The following is a 27,991-nucleotide window of genomic DNA, read 5'->3' on the forward strand; positions in this document are numbered from 1 at the left end:
CCAACAAATGGGTCCTGGAAACGAGAGGCAGCAAAACGCAAAACTAGACCAGCTACCTGCATGCAAATAGAATAAGGGAGAGAGTGTGTGCATGTGCACGTGTGTGGTGTCTCTGTTTTACTAAATAATTGGCTAGTCAGCCTTTAGGAGTTTCTTTTCCGCTCTCAGATCTTTGATTCAGTTTTTCCCATGGCCTGAAGGTAGGGCGGCCCATAGTTTCTCAGTGAAGCAGTTCTCAGCGGGCTGTATTGTGCGTTATTTTTGTCTATGATTTCAATTCAAGCTAGTGTGCACTTTTACCACGAACTCATAATTTGGAAGCTAAAATTTTTTTCTACTAACTTTTAGCTTCATTTTCAAGCAGAAGGTGGTGATGCATGTTTAGGGTTGTTGTTGTTTTGTTTTGTTTTTTTTTTCCTTCTGTACTTCAATATTTCACCCTTCAGGGCCTTTGAGCAAATTTTTTACAGCAAAAATTGGCTCATCAAACTAAGCGTACTTGTAATTTGGGGAAGGATAGATTGTGGGCTATCCCAGCATAGATGTTGTGGTTTAACCCCAGCCAGGAACTAAGCACCACGCAGGTGCTCATTCATTCCCCCTGCACCCAGTGGGATGGGGGAGAGAATCGGGAAAGAAAAGAAAAAAGTAAAACTTTTGGGTTAAGAACAGTTTAATAGGACAGAAAGGAAGAAACTCATAATAATAATAAAAGAATTGGATTATACAAAACAAGGGATGTACAATGCAATTGCTCACCACTCGCTGACCAATGCCCAATTAGCCCCTGAGCAGTGATCCCCCCAGGCCAGCTCCCCCCAGTTTATATACTGGGCATGAGGTCACATGGTATGGAATACCCCTTTGGCCAGTTTGGGTCGGCTGTCCTGGCTGCGTCCCCTCCCAACTTCTTGTGCCCCTCCAGCCTTCTTGCTGGCTGGGCACGAGAAGCTGAAAAATCCTTGACTTAGCCTAAACACTACTTAGCAACAACTGAACACATCAGTGTGTTATCAACATTATTCTCATACTGAATCGAAGACTTAACACTATACCAGCTACTAGAAAGAAAATTAACTCTATCCCAGCCCAAACCAGGACAATAGAAAATAATTTTTTTCTTTTTCTGGTCATACCCTTCAAATACTGGTCTGAAGCGAGTGCAGGGTAGGCAAAGCCAAGTCAAGTGTGGGGTGCTGTGTCCCTTTTAACCAGCAGCTGTGTGCAGAGGAGCACCCTGAATTTACCAAAATCCTAGTGAGAGCTCAGCAGACAGGTAAGAGCGGGTCCGTAGTGAAGAAGTCCTGGAAATAAGAGGGATCGGAGCTTTTTCAACACAGCTGTGTGGCTGGCACTGTTGTGGAGACCTCTGTCCTCTGAAGATATCCCAGAATACTTCATCTTTACAGCTCTTCCTGAAAACTGTGCAGTACCATGTAAATACATTTCATACAAATGCATACAGAATTACAGAAACCAATGATACCAATTCTTCATCTCCTTTATTAAATGTTAAAGACTACCACCAGCTAAGTGTACTTTATTGTTGGAGACTATGTTGTGCCAGATGCTCAGCACTGTGGTTCTTTTAAGGCATGTCTTTTTAAGGAAACTTTTTGAATAATTCCTGATTGTTCATTGGTTTGAGAGAATGAGCTCAAGTAAGATTGTGTATTTAGTTAAAAAAAAAAAAAAAAAGGAGGCAGGGAGCTTGTTGGATTAGGCAGCAAAGCTCCCTTCAGGAATGTTGAGTTTTAACTGTAAAGTATGCGTGAGGTCAGGCATTTATTTCAAAGATTAATTAAAGATTAGGTTCCTGTGAACTCCATTTAACCTGCATTTCTATTTCTTTTTGTATGGCAAAAAAGATCTTACAACTGAAGCTTCCTTTCTGTTGTTCCACTAGCTTTTTCTCCTTACCCAGCATAAAGCGGCGAGGTTTACAAGAAGCCCGAGTTTTTGCAGAATTAGTATTGGGTGTGAGATCTGAACTTGGAGGCTGTAACCTCAGTGTACTTCTTCAGATAGTGCATGATACTCATGAGAAGTAATTTGGTTTGATTAAAAACACAGTTTTGTTTTAATTGAAATGCTCTTAATTCTCATGCCAGCTAGAGACATGGTATGCGTTGTAAAACAGGTCGATTGGGAGGGTTGTGCTGTGCCTGAATATTTCAGGAGAGAAAGAAACCAGTGCCTTGTTCTCTGTCTCTGCCCACAAGCCCATCAAAGGAGGCTTTCTTTTTTTCCCTTGAGGGGACTGGACTGGAGGAGAGTGGCAGGAGGTGACAGCCGCGTCCTTTGCCGTTCTCCCCACTTAAGCCAGTTGAAATACCAGGAGAAGCAGGCAGAAGCGAGCCCTTGCTTCCCCTTTGCAGCAGGAAAGTGGTTCCCCTGTGTTGCAAGGGGAGCAGCCAGTGGTGGTTGCTCCCTCGGTGTGGCAAAAGCAAAATGTCCCTGGGGCTGGTTCGCTCTGTTTGCCTGCTCCAAAGCTCCTCTCTTGGGAGTTTTTTTTTCCTGTGCTGGCACGGGCTTGCGTGGTCCTGGCGAGGCAGATGGTTCCCTTCTCTATCTGCAAAATGGAGATTTGTCAATGTATCAGTGCAACGCTCGTGCTGGGTGTGATTGCTGCTGCAGTTCCACGTCCGGAAATATTGCAGGAGCCTGATTAATCTTGACATCAGACAATGAGAAATGAGACTGATCTTGTTAACACATGGCTTTACACATCGCTGTTTTGTTTGGTGTTTTCCTTTCGCTCGGCACTGAGAGCGCGAAGATGAGCTTTACTTGTGTGTTTCTTTTAAAAGACTGAGATAGTTCGTGTTACCTAGGTGATTTCCATGGAACTTTTCATTATCAGATGTGCAGAAATAGTCCTGTGAAGAAGGACTTAGCTCGACTGGCAGCTCACGAGGCCAACCCTTCTGTAGTCGTGAAGTTACAGAACTGAAGACTGTTATGTTAAAATCAAGTGCGTAAAGTTGCGGTGAGAAGCATTTGTCAACTTTCTTTCCTCTTCTGTTGCAACGTCTTTGGCTACTTTAGAGCTCACCACAAATGACTAATGCAGATTTTAAATTTGGTTTGAAAACTGCTTTTATGTACTTCCCAGGAACTCTGTCCAAAGTGCCTGATAGTACTTTTTAATTTTGCACTTTGGCTGGTGGTTTCTAGCTCTTCCTTGTCACGGGTAGGCGTACAAACAGTCAGCGGTTTCCTGACGAGGACTATTTGTCCGGCTGCCTTTTTTTCCAAAACCATTGTACGACTGTGTCTTTACAGCTGAAGATCTGGACAATGTGCCAGAGACACTGTTGGACTTTTGGGATACTAAACACAGCTCATTTTGCAAGCACGTTACTTACTTCCCTTCAGAACAGAAAATATCCGTGGTATCATGCATTTGTTTAGGGAGAAGTGACTGATAACGTGGTGCCTTAACACCAAAGACTTTAATAATTCAAGTGGTTTTAGCAATGTTTTAAATGTTTAGTGCTTGAGTTTTTGACATCTGGTACACACAGAATACTTAAAGTCTTTTTACATGCTCATTGTCACTGTAAAAGAGACTTAGTAGTTGGCCTTAGACAAGGATGCAAGGATTTCACTGTTTAAGGTTTTTAATGCAATTTTCTGCTGAAACAAAGAGGAATTGGATGAGTGATTGAGTGAACGATTGCGATGGGCACGTGATGGAGTGAGCTGGTGTTAGTCACTGAATGCCGTAAGAGGAGTACAAGCGCTTGCGTCGGAGAGCTACTCTGAGATCCATGGGTGAAATGTGTGGGGAAAAAAAAAGGAATTAACATGATGATTTCCTGTATGCTGTCTTGGAGGGGAGCAAGAGCAAGAGCAAGCAGTTCCAGGTGGGGTCTCAAACCGCTCTGTTGGCCAGGACATTCCTCCTGATCTCCTGGAGCCCATCTCTGGTTAGCCGGGGGTTTTCAGCAAACACCAGAGAATTTTCACAGCAGCCCACAAGAGGATGCAATCAGGTGGGCTGAGAGCCTTTCTCTGCCAGAAAGCCAGGACTTTTTAAATAACAGAGGTAGTTGACACCCTAGAAAAGATGTCTCGTGCAGACAAGGAGACAGAAATGGTGATGCTGGATCCAATTGCCAGCATGTGGTCTGCAGGCTGCAGGCAAGGAGGGGACAATAAAGAACAACGTAATCTCCTGCCAGCAAAATTTACTCTGAACACCAAATATTTACCGACGGCTTGTGCGCGGACACCTCGGGCTGACGAGTGTTACATGCTGCTATCCATCCTGCCTGTCCACGTCTGGAACTTTTGGCAAATAACTCTCAAATCCTTTTTAACTTCTCTATGTGCTTTGCCTTAAAGTTTTCTCGTGGCATCGAGCTGCCGGTGTTACGCAGAGCTCGTTAAAAGACATACTTCGCTCTCCACTCCGTAAAGGTACAAGGTATTGCAAGTGCAAGGGTCCTGTGGGCCTTACCTCCCTGTTTGGCCTGGCTGCAGTCCCCGCTGCACTCTTTGCTGGAAAGGTTAGATGAGATGAATCTTGCCCCAGGCTTTGGCTTTCCCTGCTGGCTGACCCCTGTCTGCACCCTCTTCTGCACTAAAAGAGATGAAAAAATACAGCTATTGTAAAGCCTGTCTCTTTGAAGTAGGAAAAGGCAAAAAATGGGTTTTTTTTCCCTAATTAATGCAAATTGTGTTTTCTAAAGGGATGCTCTCATCTTGAAATCCCCTGCGCTGCCAGGGGCAGAGCAGCTTTGTCAGCACCGCAGGCTCTTTCTGAGCCTGAGCGACAGCAGTTTGGAGCGTGCTGCTTTGTGCTGCAGCAAAATCCACCCCGAGAGCTTGGAGCAGGGGCTCGGTGGGCTGGGATGTGCCAGTCCCGCCGGGGAGAGGCTCCCGTGGCAGGCCTGCTTTTCATGCCTTTCTTCTTTTTTCTCTTCTGTGTGTTACATTTCTAAACAAAAGGATGTTTCTACTAAAACAAACACACTTAAAACTAGTTAAAAAATGCCCAGCTCCTTTGGTTGATAGGAAATACAAAAAACCTGTTCTTTTTTACTCTAAATGTAATCTCACCGCTTTCCTGAACAACTCGGCGAAGATCACAAAAATACAACTGTAGGTAAGAGGCGTGAACACCAGCTCTGCTCTACTTTATACACAGGATAGAAGAAGGGGATCTGGTTCATGGGGAGACCTCCACAGGAGTGTCCGTGCTTCCCATTCCTTTTCATCTTCCCCAATTTACTGATGCCCTTTCTCCCCGCACATGGCATGAAGTTTTTATGTGTCACCAGTGGTGCTTGTGCTTAGAAATAAGTTCGCGCTTGTGTAGCGAGTGGAGGCAAGGTGAGCTGCTTGGGATGGATCTATAGGAGAAGAGCCCAGGGTTGATAAAAAGCATCTAAAAACTGGTGAGCGGCTCACTTGTGTGTGCTGGAGAAACCATCTTATGGAAAACCAGCTGTGTCTAATACCCAGGTAACCGAGCTCGAACCAGCCACGTATGTGGCAGTGCCAACTGGTTTGCGATGAAAAGACACTCCTGGAGAAGCAGTGGAGGACCAGGGTACCAGGCTTTGCTTTTAGAACATCTTTGTTCCACCATCCTTCTCTCCCTAGTTACTTCCTTGTGGTTTTGGGGGTGTTTTCCCAACAAGCAGCTGCATGAAGGGGACTCCCTTGCCCCTCGCTCAGCTGTGCAGATCCTGCTCCCAGCGAGGGCTGGGCGCTTCCACCGTGGGGCTGGTGCTGCTCTGGGATGAGGTTTTAAAGAGGGAAGGACAGCTACTGAAATTGTCTCCCTAATCAGAAACCTGAGTTTGGTTGCTGTGTCGTGTCTTAACAAGTTGTTTCTCTTAAACTGTAGTCCCAAATTTGTCAGCCAAAACCTTCTGCTGTGCTAGGCTTCAGCAGAAAGCATCGTGCTTCCTAGCATGAAGAAAAGCTACTTTTTTCCTCCTGAAGGACAGGCCTCTTGCTCAGTTAATGTTTCTGGCAGAGGGGAGATCACTGATGGGGAAAAGCCATTGGCAGCTTCCCGTCAGTCGGCGGCTGCGTTCGATCTTGACGCAGCTGCGGCTTTCCAGCAAAGATCCCTCCCTGTGCTTGTTGACCTTCATCATGGGAAAAAAACCAAGGAGTTGCTCTTCTGTGCAATCTAGATGGCAGCAAATGTCTGATTTCTACATGATGGACGTGAGTATTAATGATTTCTTGCAAGATCTGAATCTTATCTTCAGGGGCCAGGTCCTGATACTGCCCTTTTGGGCAAGAGGTGGCGGCACAAGAGGCCGAGGGATGCCACGTACTGCCCTGCTGTGCGTGCCGTGATGCTCTGGGTACGTGGGCGAGCATGGGGCCAGGCGCTGAGCTCAGACACAACCCAGGTTAAGAATTCATCTTTGCTCAGGGCTGGATTTAGAAATCCCCCCCAGGTCAACTGAAATCTTCCTCCCTGGGTTGCCAGCTCTTTGCTATTTTGGGGCAGGATACATTTTTGCCTTCAGTCCCCAAAGGTTGGTTGGTTGAACATGAGCTTGTGGCAGAAAGCATCCTTAAATCTAGCTGGGCTGCTTGCCTGGAGGGGAGCTTGCTGCTGAGGGGGGTCAGAGTGATTTTGGGCTCTTTAACAGGGCAGTTCGTGGGAACTCTCTGAGATGGATCAATGTGCTCAGGGCCCGTTGGATGTCCAGGTCTGACAGACCTCGTCCCACCTCAGCAGCGAGTGTCTGGGAAGAAACCTGTTCTGCCTTCCCAAAAGCCAACATGGGCAAAAAAAATGCTCCTCGTGTTCAACCCAGCTGCCATTCAGACAATCTCCCCTTTGCTCAGTCTGACCTCTGTTTTGTTTCTGTTGCTATCATTCTCTCTTTAACCCCTTTTCCAGCTCTGCCCGTAACAGATGTAGCCTTTTCTGTGCCGGCTGCTCCCCAGAGCAGCGACCTGTACAAAATACGTATTTCCACTTTCCCAGCAGAGCCAATAAAGAGCTGAGCATCGCAGGCAGGGCCCAGCACTTCGGGACCTCCGGCTGCTCCAGCCGGCTGCCAGCTTTGCTGCTCCGCTGGGGAGGAGTGTTCGAGGGGTGCAAGAGTCAGCCTGGATCCCCACTGAAGCCAGGACCGAGCTCCCGCTGGCTGGGACAGGGGAAAACCTGACCCCTGAGAGCAGAGTGACCCCACAGCAGTTAGGGTTTATCTGATTTCCGAGCAGTTATGAATGAGAAACTTCCTTATCGGGATCCCGCGTCTAGATGGATATCGCTTTGCCTGTGTGCCTCGACGATAAGCGCCGGGACCGTGGGTAACCGTGGTCTCACGGGAGCCCATCCATCCAGCTGGCTGCTTGTCGGAAACACGGGCTGCAAAGTAAACCTGCGCTGCCTGGGGAGGAGGAAAAAGCAGCAGAGAGAGTGGCCTGACACGGTTACGTCAGACTGTTCCTCCGGACCGCTCCTCCAGAGCGAGCTGCTCCAGCAGCGTTTCGATGGGCTAGAGCAGGGCAGGCGTTGGTGTCCGCCGGAGAATTGGCTGAAACACCCCCGTGATGCCCCTCTGGGTTACTGAAATGGGCCGACGGGGAATTTTTTTTGCCCTACATCCCCTGCCTTCGGCAGCAGGATGGATGTCCTCGTACCAGGCACTCCTGCGGTGTGGTCCCCGTTTAGTGATGTTACCAAATTACTCGTTACTCCTAAAGCCAAGCGGGAGATAAAACAGCCCTGAGAATTACGACGAAGGAGCAGTTCATCACTTTAGATTTTGAAGTGTCTATTATAGCTTAGGGGCTACTCCCAGATTTTTTCAGGCACATAATGAAGAGTCCCAGGTGTCTGGTCAAGGGGCCGGGCACACAGTGCTGAGGCAGCCCCCTCCTTCTGCCCCCTGCTCCCCAAATTAATGCCTTAGAAAACTGCAAAGCTCTTAATCTGCTTTGCACGTGATTTGAAAATAATGGTAGCGCTTCAGTGCAGTAGTTGTAAGAAACGCTCCAGGAGCGAGCTGCGTTCTCAAATACCTGCTCCTCATTTATTTTCCTCTTTTTATAGGCTTGCTCTGTTGGGGTATTTAATCTTCCAGTCTACATACACAGGATCTATGCAAGAGGAGTATTAAGTTATGAATCTTTCTTGCAGTTTACGGGAGGTAGATTTGAGGTAGCTGACCTAGGTATGATGACTGTCCTCTCCTCTGTGGATTTAAAATATTTGACTCTAAAAAAACCCTCTTTCTCTTAAACTCTGATAGTCATGCAATGGCACGTTTCAAGGTTAGCGTTCCAATGTAGTATAGCTCGTGTGCTGTTCTCTGTTTAAAAATAGAAAAAGTGTGTCAACTTTCAGCAATTTGTGGCCTCTGGCTCAAGATGAGATTTTTTTTTTTTTATTTGTGCTGATTATTTGCATTTTATGTCCCGAGCGGTTTACAGAGAGGTAAATTAATTGCACAGCATTCCTCGGGCATCCCACAGCACTCCACAAAGGGCATGCTTTACTCTTAAGCCTTGTATATCCCAGATTGCTTCAACTCCAGGTCTCCAGTATCACTTCCACGTTTGTAGGAAGATGAAAAGCTCTTTTTTTGCCACGTGCAGCGGGCTCCGGCGGAGCGCAGCGGGGCAGGAGGAGATGGGCACAGGCTGACGCTCCCCGCAGGCTTCTGGCCCCCATCGTGCAGGTGTATGCGAGACAGGAAAGTGGAAAATTTTCTTCGGTCTTCCCATGGTTACCAATTGTAAAGCAATCTCATTTCCTGAGGCACGCCACTGACACAGAAGAAAAATAACAAAACCGTGTGGCAAAACTGCCAGCGCTACAAGTTCCCCCATCGGCTGATGGTACGAGACAGATAACTCAGCTCTGCGAGATCCCCCTCCAGATACGGGGGTTTTGCAGCTCCCACTGACTCCCAGCAGCTCCCCGTGTTCCTGCAGGATCCCCAGCCTCCCACCACTGTGCACCGCTCCGGCTGCATCCCGTGGGGCTTCCAGTGCCGGGGTGGAAAAAGCCTCAGGCTGGTGGGAAGGGCAGAAACAGCCGGCGGAGGGGTGCTTTCCCACATGGGGGGTTGTTTGCGAACGCTGGAGTTGTGTGGAAGGGGTCAACGCGTGCCCGTGACCAGCGGAAAATCAGAGGTGTTATTGCAGGAAAGGTTTCTGCAGCCTGCAGTGGGTGGAGGCTGATCACCTCCCCCCCGGTGTGTTTGCCCAGCTTCCTATTGATGCTGAGCATTGCTTTTAAAAAAAAAAAAAAAAAAGAAAGAAAAGAAAAAAGAGTTGATGCTAAAAATACAAAGTAGAAATGAGGCTGGTAGAAATAACCACTGCACGCGAGTCCTTCCGCGCCTGCTTGGTTTGAGTCTCTTATTTTTCCCGTGCCAGAAAAAAACCCATGTGCAGAGGCTGATAATAAATCGCATCGGTGCTGAACGTGCAGCTCGATCCCTCAGTCTGGCGGTAAATCCCAGGCCAGAGATGAGAGCTATTGGAGGGGTCTCCTCTGCCACTCGTGGGGTTTTGGTGGAGCGCCGTGCCCTGGGGAAAGTTACCACTCAGCCCAGATCCCCACCGGGGCCCCCCGTGGACTTCCCATCATGTAAAAATAGATTTACCACAGACAACTTAAACTATCAGCTGCAGCATCATCGAAGATGATGGCAGCACGTTAGGCCCACGCGTCAGTGCCCCAGTTAATCCAGCAGCTAATGGTATGACTAAGAAAAACCCCCACGGCTTAGATAACCTTGTTGTTTGTAATTTATTCTCAAGTGAACTCAAGCCTGGTTTAATCACAGCTAAAAGGCAAGTAAAAGGTATGAGCTAGCTGGAAGGCAGCGTCCGTGTATCGATCTATGTAAGGGCTTCCATGGCTTTCCAGACAGGATTCTTGCGGAGCCGCACGCTCTCCAAGCCGTTTGCCACGCTCCCTGGGGCGCTCGTACCACACGGAGATGATCTGGCCGAGTAAATCCGCTGTGCCCTTTCAGAAAGGAGCCAACACATTTCTACCAGAATATTTTCCCTGAATTAATACATTTTTTCACTTCTGCTGTGAATAGGTAAGATCCTGTTTTCAAAAAAACCCACCCCCAAACCTGGCACGAGATTCCAGAGATAATTTGCTTTTGTGGAAAAAGATTATTTCCCAGTTGGTGAAACTTGCACCGACTGCAAGCAGCCGGCTCCTAACGCTCCTGCTGAACTGACATGGGCTCGAGGCAGGGAAAATCACTGCCAGTGTCAATGCAAAAATGCAGTTGACTGAAAGTCGGGGGACATGAAGCTCTGCTTTTTCTCTCTGGAGGAAACAGCAAACACCCAGGTGCCCTTTGAGCATCAGGCAGGTACTGGGGCAGGATGCACGCCTGGACCACGAGCTGCCGGCAGCACACGCCTTCAGTCGGGCTGGTTGGTCCCGGGTTTGCTTTTCTCCTCGGGCAAAACTGGAGATGAAGGCAGTGGGGATTTGGGGTTTTTTTTTTGGAGTGATGAAGGCCGGGAGGCCAGAGCACTGGGCTTTTCTGTACATGTCTCACCCCCGTCAATCAGGAAGCGGTGACGCAGGTTATGGGTTGGGTTTGAGGTTTTGGAAACCTTTTCTAAAAGTCGATCTCCTCGCCCCGTTGTATTTCTGAAGTGTGAAGCCGTGGTGAAGGCTGGTGCTGAGCAGGGGGATGCCGGCCAAAATGCAGCTCCTTATCAGATGTAATGGGAGGATTTTCCTGGCTATTTGTTTAATCCTCTTTGTGGGATACACAGCACAAGGTAAAACGGGGCGGTTGTTCTCTCGGTAATCCTCTTTCTGGGCTATGCAGTGTAGGCCAAGTAGGCAGCCTCCGAATTTTTCAAACTGACCTTCTTCTATGGGTAATGAGATCTACTCAGAAAACCTGTTTTGCTAACATTTCATTTTCTGGAGGGGGAATGGTAGGAAAAGGTGCTTTTTGGAAGTGAAGCATTGCTGCATCCCTTTCCCAGCCCCTATGAGAAAGACTTCATAAAATACGTTGTTGTATGTGTGTATATTTTTAATCCATATATTTCAATATATATATTTTTTTTTTAACCGGCCCTTTCATAGTGGTCCGGTTACTACTGTTATTCAGTTATGTAGTTACAGACAGAGTATGTAACAGTTCCCATGTCATAACTACTACGCTCTACTTTCTTGGGAGGGCAGGAAAGGAAACTAGTTGTAAGTATGAGGAAATTAAACGGTTTATTCGGTACAATATTGCAACACGCAGCACTAAAACAACTAAAAGGAAATGTTGATTCATTGTGACATGTACCCTGTAGATTTGTTTCTTGTGAAGAAGTGCTTTTCAAGCACATAGAGTATAATTTGTCCCCAAACCAAGGCTGTGACAGTGATAGGCTTTCATTATGTATCTACCACTTGGAGGCTGATCTTTGAGGGATTATGGCCTGCTTTTTGTACCTGGTTTATTTGCAAATTATTCAGCTACAGTTGTTTATTTTGTTGCCACTGTTATTATTAAATGCCTTCTTAATAATATGCTAAGAGAAGAAAATAAGTGTGAAAAAGGAACACGCTGTAAAAGAAGCAGGAAATGATACCGGTGAGATCTTTTTTCTCTTACAGAAGAGTGTAGGAGGTAGCTGAAAGTCATCTAGTACATTATGGAAATATATAGGGCAATAGAGAAGTGTAATTACAGAAAAGTATTCCCAAGAAAACTGAGAAAAAAATAGATAAAATGCCAACAGGGGGAGAACGTGCCAGGAGGCTTCAGAACAAATTAATTACATGAGACCAAGAGGAAGGACGAAATGCCACTGTTTTTATCTTTACTGTGCAATCGTTATTTTCTCCTTCTGGTATTTTTTGAAGACCCGCTTTTCAGTGACAGCCCTGATCAGGCACCTGAGGAGCACCAGAACTGAAACTGTGGGTTTACGTAGCCCTGAGTCGTGTCTGGCAGATGCCTGAACTGTCTCTCCTCCGTCGATGTGCTCCGAGAACCTACGTAATCCCCAAATCTCCTCCCACGGCAGGTGGCTCTTGGCACGCCTTCAGTTTCTGACCTCCCCACCAAAACTCATCCCATTGAACTTGAAGGCGCTGAGCTGAGGCACAAAAAGCCAAAGCAGAGTTGGCTCTGACCCTCGCCGGAGCCAAGAGAAAAAGGGGAGGACACAGGAGCTAGCTCCCCACTGGGGTGGCTTGTCCCCAAGAGATTTGAGATACCTCCACCACCTTCAGGGAGAGCTGCAGGTGGCTGAGCCCAGAGGTCCCCCATGGACACGCCATGCCCCAAGCTGGGGATGAGCCCTGCTGTGACATTGGCGCGAGGCGGTGGTTTCCCACGGGTTTTCCATTTCTAATTCCCGTGGACTTTCCGGTCCCGTGTGTGAGAGATGCACCCGATGCATCTGATAGCGAAGATGTCACTTAGGCTATCAGTAGCTATTTAAAAAAAAGGCTTCGGGGTTAATTTAGTTTTCGGCAGTGGAGCAATCAGGGCCACACAAATTACTTTCTTCCGCTCCTTTAAGCTTTATTAGGTGCTCATAAAGTTAATAGGTCCTGGTGAATAATGTCCTGGCCCCAGTGAATAACGCAGGGCTGATTTGATCAGGTGCTCCGGTGCAGAAGGCAAGGTACAAGAGAGTGAGGTGCCGACCCGACGCCTGGTCCGCTAACTGCATCGAAGAGAAGGGGCCCTGGTTTTACATGTCCACCGGCGGAGCCAACAGGATCCTTCCTCCCATGGCAGACCCGTCCCTGTAAGTACATTTGCCGCACGTTTGTCATTAATGCTAGCACCCAAAACTGCCCGGTATTCCTGTCTCGACAGTCCTGTCGCAGCGTGGCTCACCCACGGGAACGTGGGGCTTCAGTGCGTTCACTTAAGAGATAATAAACAAAATAATAAATTTGGAGTAAACTAGCTGCCGCTCTGCATTTCAGGATGAAGCGATACCAGGAGCTGGGCGACATATTCCCGCTCTCGGATGAGGAGTCCGGCTCTGGGTCCGACGCCGCGGTGGAAGCGGAGCCAGCCTCCGGGTCGGGTCTTGGCGATGGCGACAGCTTCTCCGAGGCGAAGCTGCCCATCTTCCTAGCGGGCCCACGAGGCAGCGAGCTGAAGCAAAAACTCACGGAGGAGGATCTGCTCCTGTAGGGCTGGGGACATCGGCCTCCTCGTGCCGGCGGCAGCCTCCCTCACCTCCCGCACCCCTTCCTCAGCGCCTGACCCGACGCGAGGGCCACGAAGCCGTTTCAAACCAACTCCGAAGCAATAAAAACTTTGCCTTAAGATCTTTATTGCTTTCACTCACTCACTAAAAAAAAAAAAAAAGATCTTTGTTCGGTCTGAAATCGCTCTTCGCTTTTTGCGGGTGGGCCACCCATCCCGATCGGGGGAGGGAAAGCGGGTTTCGGTGCCCCTGCCTGATCTGTGCGGACGTTATCGTGCTCCAGGGGTAATAAATTAAAAACCTTTGCGTGGCGGGAGCCGCCTGCCCCTTTTACAAAATCAGGTAAAATCCTCCCGAGAGGCTGCCTCGCACCGGGCTTCCTCGCGTTTCCCTAAAAAGCACAAAAACCTCGCAAAAACATTTTTGGCACCACAAACGTTTATTTCCTGTCAGCGACAACCCCCCGCCCCTCCCCACAGCTCCGCGCCGCTAGGCGGCGCCCTCCCGTCGCGCCGCGCATGCGCGCCCTCCCCCCCCCCCCCCCCGCCGCCTCACCACCCCCCCCTCCCCTCCCGCCCCCGGGCCTGCCCTCGGCGGGGACGGAGCGGGAGGGCGGCGGCAAGGCGGAGTAGGGAGAGGTTGCGGGGGGGGGGGGGGGGGCAAAATGGGGGGAGCGGTCACGTGCGGCGGGGGTGGGGAGGCGTGGCGTGGCGGGCTGTAAGGTCACATGACAGGGGCGCGGGCCGGGGCAGCTGGTGCTGGTGGCGCGCGGGGCGGGAGTCGGCCGCGGAGGGGCACGCACCATGGTGAGTGCGGGAGGGGCGGGCGGCGCGCGGCGGGCCGTTACCCGCCAACCGCCGCTCCGCGCGCGCGTGTTCCCCCCCCACCCCCTTCCCCATCTCCCGCTTTCGTCGCCTGAGGCGGCGGCCTTGGCTGGGCCGGGCGGTGCCTCCTTCCCTCCCTCCCCACCTGTGGCTCCGGGCTGTGCGTGAGGAGAACCGCCCCGCCGGGCGCGGCCCGTTGTTTTTCCCTTCGCCCCCCTCCCCGGCCCGGCCGTGGAGAGCCCGGTGACACACACACCCGCCCCCCCCCCCCCCCCCCCACTCGCGCCTCCCGCTGCCGGCTTGGCCGCCCCCCCTTCCCCGGCCTGCGTCAGGGCCGCCCGGCTCGCCCCGAGCTGCGCCCGGGCCTGGCGGCGGTCGAGGCCGCTCCGCGCCGGGGAGGGTCGCCCCGGGGAGGGCCTCCCCCCCCTCCCCACCTCGAGGGAGCCTCTGGTGTGAGGGGCGGGCTCGGGGGAGAGCTGGCAAAACAGCAGGGGCGGAGAGAGCGAAAAGCGAAAGGTTTGGGGTGTTTTTTAATACAAACCTTTTATGGGTTAAGGGTTGGGGTGTTCCCCTGCTTCTCCTCCGCGCGCACGTGCCCTCGGCAGTGCGGGGTTTAGTCATGAAACTCGGCTTCCATTTTTCCTACAGCTCTGCTGGCCGGGAGGCTTTGGGGAAAGTGCATGTGATAGTCCTGGAAACATCAGTAAATCTTTCAGCGGTGCCGTAAGGCAGCGCTTAAAATGACAGCAGTCGGTCGTAATCCCTCAGGGTTGGTGAAATAGTGGCCACTTTGCGCTTAGCAGGCTTGGCCTAGGCAAAGTGCTTAGTGTGCTGTGATGGATAGATTGAAAAAAAATAGGTGTTTTAAAGGATCAGCTAGATCAACGCACTTCGGGTGTCTGAAGCGTGTGGATTCCTTAACGTGTGTCTCTATCTCTGTTGGTCATGCAGAAGCTTTTTAGGGCTCTGTGTGAAGCCGAGGCTGGGATTTCTGCACCGTTTATCAGCTGCTGGGAGTCCTACGAGTCCTTCAGTACAGCTATAACACATAAGGACTGAATGCAGATTGATTTTGGTCCTGATGTAGCAAAATCTTCAGTGTCTGTCTGCTGCATGAAATCCAAGAACGTAGCCTAGCATTTGGCAGGTTTCTGAAGACCTTAGTTCTCTCTTCATTTTCTTAAGCTGTAACATAATAAACCATATGATGGCTTTTAAAAATACTTCTTGTTTTGCATAGTTTCCTCGCAGCAGTATCTTCGATGGCAACTGGAGGAGATACTAGCTGTTGATATCTTTATTCCCTATGTTCTTGTCCTCTCTGGATAAGATCATGGCTAATCTCTAAGGGGTACAGTTGAAATATTCATACGCAGTGTCTTGAAGTGATGTGTTAGCAATGTTAGGTCTGGCTGACTGTTTTAAGTGATGGTACAACTTCATAATTTGGAAGGTGCTGTGAGAGCATCTTGTTTAATATTTACTTAAAGGTAATGCGCTTCCTTGTTTAGTGCGGTGGGGGGGGAAGTATAAGGCTAATCTGGAAAATGAGTACAGTTTCTAAGGAAGGAGTATGGGCAGGTTCAGAAATAACTTGTGTAACAGTTTAAAACAGCCTAAAGATTTGGAATTCATGTTGAAACTTTTTTCTTTCTCTTTTGCCCTTCCCCAGGAGCCAAAAATCAAGGATGGTTCTAGTGTGCAGTCATAAAAACAAACAAACAAAAAACCCAAAACTAGTTTCAGCAGTTAATGCGAATATGTGCTTGGCAGAGACTTGGAAAACTGTTTGGTCTTGCGTTTACTGCCCTGTTGATCATCTGTTTCTGCTTTCCTCTGGGAATGTGAAGTAGATATAACTAGGTTTCAGAGTGATAGGCATCTTTGTGGCTTGAACTAGGGCCGCTTGCTATCTGAACAAATACAAAGTCATTTTAGTCTCGTGTGAATCGCTGTTTTATAGCTCAAGCTTGCACCATGTCTTTGACTTGTAGGGGTGAGCAAAAAGTCAGTCAATGTTCCTACTGCTAAGCAGTAGTGTTCAGATCAAACTTTCTTCTAGGCTTTTTGTTATTAATGCTGCATTTCAAACTTCAGGTCCCCAGGAGGTCTTGAAATGTGTTCTTACTCAATTTTGGATATTGAATTGGTGAAGTGAGAATGACTGTTTTATGTATACCAAATTGAAGTGGATCTAGTTGAAGTGGGTGCTCTCGTTGAGAACATAGTGTAGTTTCTCCAAAAAAACCCAAAATCACACTGAATTAGTGAGGTGTTGTCTGCTTTAGTACGTCAAAGCAGATTAGTGCCTAATTCTTAGGAGAAAATGTTGGCTTTTGTACTAATCTTGCTGAGTTTCCCATAGAGTCACTAATATGTTTTGCAACTTGTAAGAAAAGTTTGTGCAAGGTCAAAGGATGATCTCTCCTAGTTTCTCGTGTTTGGTGCTGGTCAAAAGTTTGTGCCTTACTGTTGTAAGGCGAGGACAAACTTTTGATGCTCATAGTGGATCGGTGCCTGGAGCAATATTACGGGTAAATTTGTAACATCCACTCTATCTGATGGCAGAGTTGAGTAGCTAAGGTAGATTGTATGATGAACTGCTGCCTCGAACCTGCTAGTGCTTTCTTCATTTGCCAAGAGAACTATGGGGCGTAGAAAGAGGCAGCAAATAAAAGTCCCTATTCCCCTTCCCCAACCAGGGGGATGCTTTAGGCCTTGTATTATATCCCCTGTTTTCTCTTTTCACCCTAATTTGCTCTGTTATTCCTCTTCTGATCATCCTTGTTACTGCTCTTTATGCTGTAAGTTATAGTGGATATAAAGCAATACATAGGTGGTTTTTTGCATAATAGCTGAAATCTTAAACCAGATGGAATAAATTTGTTAAAGATATTTTTTTTAAGTGTGGTTTAAAAATGATTATGTTTTTTTAAGGTGAAATCAGCGATTGGAAACTTTGCAGTGACAGAAACTGAAGTTGTGCTTGCAACAGTAATGTTTTAAATATTAATTAGTATTTTAGTGTAGTTGTAATAATGGTAATTATGCTGTGTACTTTATTTTATAAACAATAGGTATTTTGTAAGAGCTGTCACTGCTTGTAACTGACCTAATTTCAATTATTTGCTAGATAAACAACTGTCTGTTGTCATAGCTATTTCTTGGGTCTCTAATACATTAATGGCTTTGTAACTTCATGGGACACAAATGTTTTTCCCCAATGTATAGTGTACAGCTGCAAGTAAATGCCACATTTAAAATGGAGTGTCCACTGTGTAGTAACTTATCTAATTCTTGTCATTCCAGAGTTTTCTTGGAGGCTTTTTCGGTCCTGTTTGTGAGATTGATGTTATTCTTAATGATGCTGAAACACGGAAAACAGCGGAAATCAAAACAGAAGATGGTAAAGTAGAAAAGCATTTTCTCTTCTATGATGGAGAATCTGTTTCAGGAAAGGTAATTTTTTTTTTTAAGTGACTATTAATTACTGTACTGATTCTGGCATGCGAATGCCTGTAGGAAGGTAAATGAAAACCTGATACAAGCAAGAGCTGCAATTTTAGCTTGTGTTGTTATTCAAAGAGGAAACAGTGTTTTCCTATATATGGTCTTTTTAACCATAGTTGTTCAGGCAACTGATAAAACTGAATGCTTTGAATAGTAGCTGTTTATTTGTGTCCAGTCATCTTGTATTTATGAACAAGATTTTTGTGCAACCATGTGCAATCCTATCATTGCTTCTGACAAGAAAACTATTCCAAACTGGATCCCCCTGCTTCCCCTTGAACTCCAAAATCCATAACCCAGCATGTATAACAGTAATTTTTGGCTGGTGCAGCCAACCTGCTTTGCGTACCCTGAAGCTAAGCCTTGTGTTTCATGCCCTGAAGTGGTTTCTGGAATTGCATCAGAGGAGCGACATATGAAGTTTAGCTGGCTGCTGAGTCAACAAGAGTTTTGCTTTTTGGGGGGTGGGTGGGGGAAGATGAGATTGCCAGAGGGATTTCTCTACTCTTGGTATTGCACCTAGGAACTCCTTATCATCACTTTGGTTTTACTGGAGCCATTCTCGCTCTCTGAATATTTCTGTTATGATTCACTTTTCCTTCAAAGAAACTTGAGCCAGGTATTGGGTTCTGAGATTGACTTCTAAATACCTACTTCGATCTTGAGTTACCTATTGTCACTGGGTGTCTTACTGCTCTTAAGATACGTTTCCATGCTAAGATCTTGGTTCTCTAGAAGGATCTGAAACTGTCTCACAAAATGGGCCTCAAACTCAGGAAACTGAGGGAACTAGTTTTCGTATGTTCAACTGGCCTGAGTGCTTCTCGCTTGTATCAGTGACACCTGAGAGCTGCCTGGTGAGTTTTGGCTAACACAAGCTCATTGGGATGAGGAGGTCTGGAAGACCAGTAATTTATTGGACAACTTCCCTCTACCTCTTTCCTCCTTTTCACCACAAAGTTAGATTATTCAAGTGGTTTATTTCCTACTCAGATATCAATGACATACTGGATTTTAACGTACAGGAATTGCTTTGATCATCACTACCTTGTAAGAAAACATTATATATGCTTAATATTTACATGTTTCTGTAGAAAATAACCTTATGGAATCTTTTTTTGTGAGATGAGGTCTGTTTGTGAGAATCAAATTCACAAATGAAGATCTTGATAGTAGGTTTCATTATCTGTTATTTTTCATTGACTTCTCTAACATCAATACTTAGTTATCTGCTGAGGAAGGGACTTAAGTTCACTTGACTTGAAAGGAATGCATCTCATAGCAGTTCTTTTTTGGATTTCCAAATGTGACTGTCAGAAGATGCTTTGAAGCTCTCTGCATTCAAAGATGGCAAGAGGGTCACGACTGGCTTAGGTGAGCTCTGCTTAAGCTCTGGCTTGGATTCTTAATTTTGGGACTCAAAAGTTTCAAGCTTAGTTATTAAATTCAATCTCATGGATGATTAGTTTTTTCTTAAATGCTTTAGTGGTGCCTTGGTAAAGCTGTCCTGGTTTCGGCTGGGATAGAGTTAATTTTCTTTCTAGTAGCTGGTGTAGTGTTATGTTTTGGATTCAGTATGAGAATAATGTTGATAACACACTGATGTTTTTCAGTTGTTGCTAAGTAGTGTTTATACCAAGTCAAGGATTTTCTAGCTTCTCATGCCCAGCCAGCAAGAAGGCTGGAGGGGCACAAGAAGTTGGGAGGGGACGCAGCCAGGGCAGCTGACCTAAAGTGGCCAAAGGGGTATTCCATACCATGTGACGTCATGCCCAGTATATAAACTGGGGGGACTTGGCCTGGGGGGATCACTGCTCGGGGGCTAACTGGGCATTGGTCGGCGAGTGGTGAGCAATTGCATTGTGCATCACTTGTTTTGTATAATCCAATTCTTTTATTATTATTATTATTATTATTGTCATTTTATTATCATTATTATTGTAATTATTAGTTTCTTCCTTTCTGTCCTATTAAACTGTTCTTATCTCAACCCACAAGTTTACCTTTTTCCTTCTGATTCTCTCCCCCATTCCACTGGGTGGGTGGGGGGAGTGAGTGAGCGGCTGCGTGGTGCTTAGTCGCTGGCTGGGTTAAACCATGACAAATGCTTAATTTCATAATCAGCTGTTTGATTTGGCTGCTTTCAAGCTCAGGTAGTGCTTGAAGAGGTCTCTGTTTTCATAGGCAAGTGGTAATATTTTTTCCTTTTTAGTGAAATCATGTATTAGAGTGAAAGTGTTGAAAAAATTTAACTGGTGGGTTTTTTTGCCTTGGTAGGTGAACGTCTCCATTAAACCGCATGGGAAGAGACTAGAGCACCAAGGAATTAGAATTGAATTTGTAGGACAAATTGGTGAGTTTAAGCTTTAAAGGGGATGTTAGGTGCATGTGGTTTATGGAACCTGGCACTTATAGCTGTCAGCAGTTTGGCTCAAACATTGCAACCTGATTGGGTTAGTGGATGACGAGTGCCAACGGAAGATTATATCCTCCTTATTTTAATGCAAGTGATGCACTAATTTGCGCTAGTCAGAAAGTCATTGGCAAGGAAGACATGTACACGTGAGGGATGGTGAGTATTCTATCTGTCTCAGACTGGTTAAAAGTTTGATTAAGAACCACTAGAGATTTCTGAAAACTACACTTGTGCTCTTTAATTCTGGCTCTGAAAGAGAAGAGGCATAGAAAAGAAATGATGGGACAGCCTATAGCAAAATACTTCTAACGTTTTTTGATGGTTGGTTTTCTAAAACCTAGTTTTATACTGTTAACATAAACCAGTATTGATGCTTCAGAGGTTTTCTGTGCTTTTCAGCAAAATAGTATGGTATTGGCATTAAAAACGTAATTTTCCTATAACTGTATCTAAGTCTGGTTAGATTTGAACTATGAAGAATCTTGGTCGCATCTAACTTCTTTTTGCCAGTCAAGGTAATCTCTCTGCACCCTTAGGCTGATGCTGAAATTCTTTCCCTCTCTGTTAGAGGGGTTTTTGTGTTATTGTCCCTCTTGGGAGTAATTATTCAGGTTTCAGCCTCATACAATTGACTTTGATTGGCTTTCACAAATTCTCTAGTTCAGATCAGTCAGTAGGCTCCAGTACTTTGTGTCTGAACTGTTACATAGCAGATACGACTGAGTTCTGACACCTGCTGCTTTATGCTTTCAGGTTTTGATCAGTGGGGCTGTAAAAACAAACTTTCAGAATAAAGCAGTAGCGTGATGGGCATGACGCATTTAGAGGCAGGGAAAAAATAGAGCTCACGTATGTCAGCTTCATTTAGCCTGTTGCCTTGTAGTAGCTGTACAGGCTGTTCTTTATTTACTCTGATGTATAAATTTTATTCTCTGATGACTTTAATTTGATGTAATGTTGCTTGAATTTTGCATGTTTCTGGGACTTTCTGTTGTGCTACGGTTTAGAAGTCCTCAGTTATGCAGAAGTGGTTTAAGTACTGCTTTTTGTACTTGTCCATGCTTTCTTGCATCCTTTCAAGTTTTAATACAGTGAAACAAAAAACATCCCAGTAGTGTGATTTGTCTCTGCACTAGTTGGAGACTAGCTTCAGCTGCATGTCAAAGATGTATTTTAAACCAGCTCTTCAGAGTACAACTTTTCTGACTGGCACAAAAAGTATTGGATATGCAACAGTAAATAAACTTTGTATTGTATCAATGCTTGTCAAAGCAAACAAAGTACATCTTACATAATTTGTAGTCATATTAGAAAATAAGCAGTTATTAGTTATTGTCATTTTCTACCAAACTGGCAATGATAAACTGTGGAGTTGGTGTGTTTAGTTCATTTATTCTCTTCTGAAAAGCTTCAGACTGTGTAAAACCAACTACCGCTAATGTTCTTAGCTGATACTTTCAGTTGTGAATTGTAGAGGAGCTTGTCTTTATATACTAAGTGTTCGGATTTTTTTATGGTAATGTTAATTTTTTCTAACTTTCTAAGTTTTTATCTCAGTGGGAATTGCATGACATGGATCTAATGAATAATAGTGACACTGGTCTGGGGACAGGACATGCTGTTGCTGTGAAACTGGTGTGTCTATGCTTATGTATTAAGAACTTGTTTCCAAATGACTGACTTAGACCAGTGGTCATAATAAGCCATTTGATTGTAGACTAGTAGTAATAATAAACCATTTGATAGGTGGTGGTAATCTGCAGGAGACCAGTTGAGATCACTGGTCTGTCCTAAATGAGCCAGTCTTGATGTTGGTTAGGTTTTGTCCCTTCAGCAATAAATGCTGGAAGCCAAAATGATAGTTACAGAGAATGTACGGCAAGAAGTACTTATTAAAGCTAGCTAAACTGTCAGTAAAAAAAGATGCCATGCCAGTGAAGCTTCAAATATGTATTCTGTTCATTGCAGTTAGCTCTTTAGGAATGCTTACTGTAGGTTGCTGAAACTGAAGATAACTTTGAAAAACTGGGTAAAACGTTTGGTCAAATACGTGTAACAAATCAAATTAATCGCTTCTGTTGTCCGCTCCCACCTGCTTCTGCCAAATTGGAGACAGTTTCGTTTGCTAAAAATAAATACTGAGACATGTTTTCCTTCAACTTCCTCAACTTCAGAACTCTTCAATGACAAAAGCAATACCCATGAATTTGTGAACTTAGTGAAAGAACTGGCCTTACCCGGAGAACTGACCCAAAGCAGAAGCTATGACTTTGAATTCATGCAGGTTGAAAAGCCATATGAATCCTACATCGGTGCCAATGTCAGACTGAGGTTTGTAACTGTTAAGCTTTCTCTCCTCTCCTCTCCTCCCCTGCAGAAAATTAATAATTTAGCAATTATGCTGCCCCCCTCCACTTCCTCCTTTTGCATTTCACATCAGACATGTAACAGCCAGTAGCTGGTGTGCGTTGATTGGAGTTGTTGAGATTGTGTTATAATGTAGCCTTTTCTACTTTAATTGGAATTGCTCAGTGTTGTTTGTATAGATAAAATTCTTTCATTTCAATCAAATGAAAACAGTTTGGGTCTTGCCTTTAGGGGGAAAAAAAGGAAACAAAAAACACAACGAAACAAAATGCTCCCATATTTCTACCTATAAGTGTTTTGTCTTGTATTTTGGTGTCTTATTCTTTTCTGCTTAGTCTTACGGGAAGGTACTCTTGTCTTTCAAAGAATACCTGTACTTCAGAACATAAGGGCTTTTACTTATGCAATTCTGAATAATTATGGCTAACTTGGTGGCTTTCTTCCTAGGTATTTTCTAAAAGTGACGATAGTGAGACGGCTGTCAGACTTGGTGAAAGAATATGATCTGATTGTTCACCAGCTTGCTACATACCCAGACGTAAACAACTCCATTAAAATGGAAGTAGGCATTGAAGACTGTCTTCATATAGAGTTTGAATACAATAAGTCAAAGTAAGTGTCACTTAGAACAAAACACATTCAGGTAAATACCTTGGGATAAAAGGGTAGAGCATGTGATATTTGATGAACAACCTCGGCATCTGGAGACTTAAAATGTAAAGCAATAGTTTCAATGACTGTTGTGTTGAGCTGTTTGGTTACTAGTTATACAGTGGCCTTTTTTTGAGGAATACTTGTCTGTTCTGCCTTCAGTACCAATAGGAAGGTCACTTGCAAATATTTAAGACTTGATTTCCGCATTTATGCTTTTTCAATATAACTGTAGTATTTCCTTTACTAATACTGCAATGATGGAAAGGTGCTAATTGTACTGATCTGGCTGAGATGCTTAGCTTGGTGGGGAATTAAGCTCTAAGTTAACAGGCAGATAAGGTAACTGCCTGTATAACTTGTATTCAAGAAGGTGTAAAAGTTGTATTTATTCTTTAATGAAAACCCCTATTCTGCTCTTTTAAAGGTATCACTTAAAGGATGTGATTGTTGGAAAAATTTATTTCCTCTTAGTGAGAATAAAAATTCAGCATATGGAGTTGCAGCTGATAAAAAAGGAGATCACTGGAATTGGTAAGAGAAGAAAAAGTCCAAAAGAAATGGCAACTTGTATGCTGGCTGAGCCTTATGCAAACCTGGAGAGTGAAGTCAGTAGTTGCAGCTTTGGCTAAACTAATGCTCCATGTGCTTCCTTCTCACTGGTGTTTGACTACCGTTTGCATTTTGTGCTTTGGTAATCATACTTAGTAGTCAACATTGTCAGTCTGTAGCGTTGTTCTGGGATTGTGACTGTTGGGCATAGATATGTAGCAGCTTAATCAGCCTTGATGGATAACGAACAAGGGTAAAAGTGTAAAATGCATCCTGAAGACCCCCTTGCGTCTGCGGAGATTGGCTGGTCAAGTGGGCTTGGTGAAGATTAGCATGGATCTCTCATGTTCTAGAAACGTGTCATTTTCAGTCAGCTTAAAATGGGTATGATGGAAATACCAAGAGGCTTTGAAGCAGGAACAGCTTGATTATTGCAGATCAGGCTTCTACAGCCTGGAACTAGGAAGGCAGTAAGAGGCTGTGGCTCATGACTTCATTCCCCGGTGGCTGGGGCCTTGGTGAGCTCTTTGTGTGGAGAATAAGGAAGCTTCCATAGCAATAGAGGAAGGGCAAAAAGCTCTACTTTGTTGTTGGCTTTTGTGGCTAAATTAGGTACTGTAGTTTCTTCATCCCAGGCTCTGGAGAAAGGTGGCTTTTGTGCTGGGTGATAACCCTTCAGGTTTTCAGTCTTATCGTGGCCTAGCAGGATCAGTCGCTAGTGCTGCCCACCAAACAGAACTGTTTCATGAGTACTACCCCGCATGCTTGTCCCTTGTTTAAAGCCTGCATACCCAAGGCTCTTTTGAAGCACTGGCTGCTGCCTCTTCTGTGTCACTGTGGGGAGGAGAGAGTAAGAAACGGATGCTCTGCCTGGGAGAGGGTTCTGCTTGCTTTAGCTGTGTGTAACTTATACACAAGACAAAGGCAAAAAATGCAGTGTTGTGTAATCTAAATGCTGCAGAGTAGAATTTGCTGTGATAAAGCTTTGATGAAGCTTTATAAATGTTTAAAACTGAAGCGTGTGTTCTCACAGTGAAAACTTGTTTCACCAGGACCCAGTACCACAACAGAGACCGAAACCATTGCAAAGTATGAAATAATGGATGGTGCACCAGTTAAAGGTAAATAACTGTGCTTGTTTTAAAGGATAAGTATTTTGAGTTAAAACTGTTTTTAAAAAAAAGTCTGGAGGAGAAGAGATGACTTGTATAAACTTTTCTTGGAGAAACCACACTTCTCCTTAGGTTGCTGAAATGATAGTGGATTTTCCTATTCAAAGCAGACATTTTAATTGACTTAGGACATTTCACTTGGGATCCTAGTAATTCTTACAGTTATTTACCATTGGAAATTCAATGACTGATCCTTTTATCACTTTGGTTCAAGCCTGACTTGATGTTGTAGACCAGTTCTAGAGAGTTCAAGATCCTTTTGTCCTGCCTGGCTACCATGCTTCCACTGAGAAAGGGTTCCCACTTTTGATTTCACACTTGCCTCTGTTCTCAGTGTTATGTTTGTGACGGTTTTTTGGTGGTGTGTGGCGGGGTTTTTTTGTGTTTTTGGTTTTTTTGGTTTTTTTTTTTTTTTTTTTTTACACCAAGAAAGGGGCACAGACAGTGCTTGGGAAACTGCCTTTATTTTGTGTCTTCTGAAACTGCATTAATGACATCCAGTTTTAAGAAACTAATTGAAACTTTCTTTTTTAAGGTGAATCAATTCCTATAAGACTGTTCTTAGCAGGCTATGACCCAACTCCAACAATGAGGGATGTGAACAAGAAATTTTCGGTGAGGTACTTCTTGAATCTAGTGCTTGTGGATGAAGAAGACAGACGATACTTCAAACAGCAGGTATGGTCTCTAGGAATCTTGTCGCAGAATTATCTGGGCTATTGTACATGCTGCTTTGAATGTTCAGCACATTAGAAGCCACCTGTGCTTCATGTATGGCATAAGCATTTCTGCTGGCGAGCATATTGGAAGTTGTATAGAAAATGTTAGATTGCAAAAAGGAGCTGAGGGGGATGACGGATACTATTTCAGCAGGGATAGGATGCTCAGTGCCATAGAACAACCTTGGATTCTGAATATCCAGACAAAACACTTTGTGAGTAAAATGAGTAACAGGTGCATTTGTTTGCTTGCTTTCTTGAACTACTGCAGGTAGATTTGCCCTCCCAGCATTAGCCTGGGTTCAAAATTGTAATAAGGGCCAACACATTTGACTGAAAACATAACAGAAGTTGAGGTCATGCTGAGGCAAGGAATAGTGAAAAGGGTCACTGGAATGAAGCTATGTGGATTAGACCAGAATCTTCCTTTTAAAAAATAGACAAGGCAGTATAATTAAACATGGAAAACAAAGGATAACTGGAGCATATAGTGCCTATGATGGGCTTTGGATTTTGAGAAAAGAGGGAAGAAAAACTTTTTGAACCCTTTAATAATATCAAAGTTGGGAGTAGGATTGTTAAGCGGTGACTGCTCAAGCTTGATAATGGTAAGTGTTGAGGTAGTAACTAGATACGTAAACTTAATTGTGTCGTCTTTCTGTTACTTTCCCTATGTGTACTGCGCTGTTCTGTAAGTAATGGGGATGCAGGGTTTTTTGTAGTGTGGGGGTTTGCTGTTTTGTTTTTTTTTTTTTTCTCCCCCAAAGTCTCTGCCTATCAGGAACTTATGATACTTGATGCTGCTAGCTTAATGGTAAATGGTGGTTTCAGAAGTGTTTGCTTCCTCAAATAGGAAATAATCTTATGGAGAAAAGCTCCTGAGAAGCTGAGGAAACAACGAACAAACTTTCACCAGCGATTTGAGTCTCCAGAATCACAAGCATCTGCTGAGCAACCTGAGATGTGAACTGGTATAAGGTGAAAAACTTTGCGATGCTTCAGCAGGTTAAAGATGGCAGCAGCCTGTGGGAAAAGAAGGCCAAAATTCTCATTACAACTGTCTTCCTTCATCTTGCAGTGCTGCATTTACCATACTACTAAAGCGTTCTTCAGTTAAACATTCAAGTATGTATATACATTTAAAATAAAGTGCTTTCTCAAACACTGGAACTTTCTTAAGCTACTATTTTATACTGCACATTTACTTTTATTTGATAATGTTATATGCACTTGGATACGCATAAGCTTAAATCTAGTTATTTCCATGCATGGTAGGCTGGTATATTTGATTTTTGCTGATCACGTATACAGTGTAAATGAAAGCATTTCCCTCCTCTCATGTTGTTTCTTGCATGTTTCTTTCCAATGTTGCTTATTTGCATTTGTTTTGTTTTGAAACTACAGTAAGACACAGTTGACTAAATCACACTAAAAATCGAGGTGTATGGTGAATTTGTCCTATGACTTCTCATTACTATGTTAGACAGACAGGGTTTAACTGAAACTGCATGTATGTGCACTATGACTGTGATAACTGTGGAGCCTGCAGACACCTTACCAAGGTTTCTAAGAAGCTTTGAATCTGTCGGTAGCAAAGAATGTTAGGAAGCATCTTTGCCCTCCCTCCCTCAATTCTCGCTCTACCATACTTTTCTAAGCCTTTCATGTGAGTCACTCCTGACTTTTGGGAGTTTGTTGCCCGGTAACTAGTGACTGTAGAGATGTTGTCAGGATTTCACCTTCAGGTGGTGAGTGGTTGAAGTATTTGAACGTAACTATCTCTTATTGATGAAATAAATGCTGGTAACACTGATTATTTTGCAAATATGTGAAACTATGTGGTTCCTCCCAGCTTCATGCTTCCACTGTCTTCACAGTCTGTCTCCTCACTGTCCTGACAGGAGAGGCAAAACATCCTCGAAGGACATCTTCCTCCTAGTCCATCTGGGCCTGCTATGAGGGCAAACAAGCTTTTTGTGGTCTTCTGGAAAGGTATTTTGAAGCCAGGCAAGCCTTAAAACTGTTAAAAGCTTGCCTGGCACAGCAGATCGTTTTGTCTTAATCATCTCGTATGCATTTAGTCTTTGAAGAAATAGCTAAAAGGAGTTAGCCTTCATCTATTCACAACTGAGCACGTAGTCTGTTATCAGACGTGTGGCTTGGGCATAAAATGGAGCCTGCTGTGTGGAAGGCTACTTGCGCTTGTAGTTCACTTGGCCTTTAAACCAAGACTTCTCAACTCCGGTGCAAGTGTCATTGGTAACCTTACTTTATGAGTAAGTAAATAATCAAATTACATTTCTGTAAGAACTGTTTTATTACTGTGGCACTTTGATAAAGCAGACAAAGACTCTGAGTACTTTATGCTAGGATACTTCTAACGCGGATATCTTTGAGAGCAAATTCAACTCCCTCATGTAAGTGCCTGTTCAGAAATTTAAAGAATAAAGTAAAAAAGCCAAATATTTTCATGGTCACTTGCATGTCGTAATCTGGAAATGATTCCAAGAGATTTTGAAAACTTGATTGTATTTAACCAGCCTCAGATTGTGCAACCATGTATAATAAACGGGAAACGTACTGAGCTGCTATTTGAATTATTAAAACAGCTGTATTCTCACTAAC

General features: G+C 44.8%; 2 protein-coding genes across 7 annotated transcripts; both read left to right on the plus strand.

Annotated features, from left to right (window-relative positions):
• The first annotated feature begins 10,576 nt into the window (after positions 1-10,576).
• Positions 10,577-13,274, plus strand: SRGN (serglycin). The gene is made up of 3 exons (XM_049811258.1): positions 10,577-10,755; positions 12,594-12,741; positions 12,926-13,274. The coding sequence occupies exons 1-3, from the start codon at positions 10,665-10,667 to the stop codon at positions 13,137-13,139; spliced, it is 453 nt and encodes a 150-aa protein (XP_049667215.1). The 5' UTR covers positions 10,577-10,664; the 3' UTR covers positions 13,140-13,274.
• Positions 13,275-13,888: 614 nt separating this feature from the next.
• VPS26A (VPS26 retromer complex component A) lies at positions 13,889-27,990 on the plus strand. 6 transcript variants are annotated; one of them, XR_007507359.1, is made up of 11 exons: positions 13,889-13,961; positions 17,289-17,438; positions 19,767-19,842; positions 22,080-22,236; positions 22,720-22,884; positions 23,351-23,457; positions 24,528-24,596; positions 25,183-25,325; positions 26,220-26,344; positions 26,445-26,491; positions 27,244-27,990. XR_007507359.1 is itself a non-coding variant. In XM_049811256.1 (10 exons), exons 1-9 carry the CDS (start codon positions 13,959-13,961, stop codon positions 26,331-26,333), a joined length of 984 nt encoding a protein of 327 aa, XP_049667213.1. In that variant the 5' UTR covers positions 13,889-13,958; the 3' UTR covers positions 26,334-26,344; positions 26,445-27,990. The 6 variants fall into 6 exon arrangements, 2 of the variants coding, with proteins under 2 accessions (XP_049667213.1, XP_049667214.1); XR_007507358.1 differs by having other exon boundaries at positions 27,268-27,990; XR_007507356.1 differs by having other exon boundaries at positions 26,220-26,491.
• The last annotated feature ends 1 nt before the right edge of the window (position 27,991 follows it).

The sequence above is a fragment of the Accipiter gentilis genome, chromosome 9 (genome assembly GCF_929443795.1).
Source record: "Accipiter gentilis chromosome 9, bAccGen1.1, whole genome shotgun sequence".
Taxonomy (NCBI): domain Eukaryota; kingdom Metazoa; phylum Chordata; class Aves; order Accipitriformes; family Accipitridae; genus Astur; species Astur gentilis.

Excerpts from the sequence above, each read along its gene's own strand:
- SRGN (XM_049811258.1), top strand. The coding sequence starts at position 10,665 with ATGCCGGCCAAAATGCAGCTCCTTATCAGATGTAATGGGAGGATTTTC. Across the intron at positions 10,756-12,593 it reads TGTGGGATACACAGCACAAG|GTGCTCCGGTGCAGAAGGCA; the intron begins GTAAAACGGGGC and ends TGATTTGATCAG. Across the intron at positions 12,742-12,925 it reads CCCATGGCAGACCCGTCCCT|GATGAAGCGATACCAGGAGC; the intron begins GTAAGTACATTT and ends TCTGCATTTCAG.
- VPS26A (XM_049811256.1), top strand. Across the intron at positions 22,237-22,719 it reads GGTGCCAATGTCAGACTGAG|GTATTTTCTAAAAGTGACGA; the intron begins GTTTGTAACTGT and ends CTTTCTTCCTAG. Across the intron at positions 24,597-25,182 it reads GGATGGTGCACCAGTTAAAG|GTGAATCAATTCCTATAAGA; the intron begins GTAAATAACTGT and ends TTCTTTTTTAAG.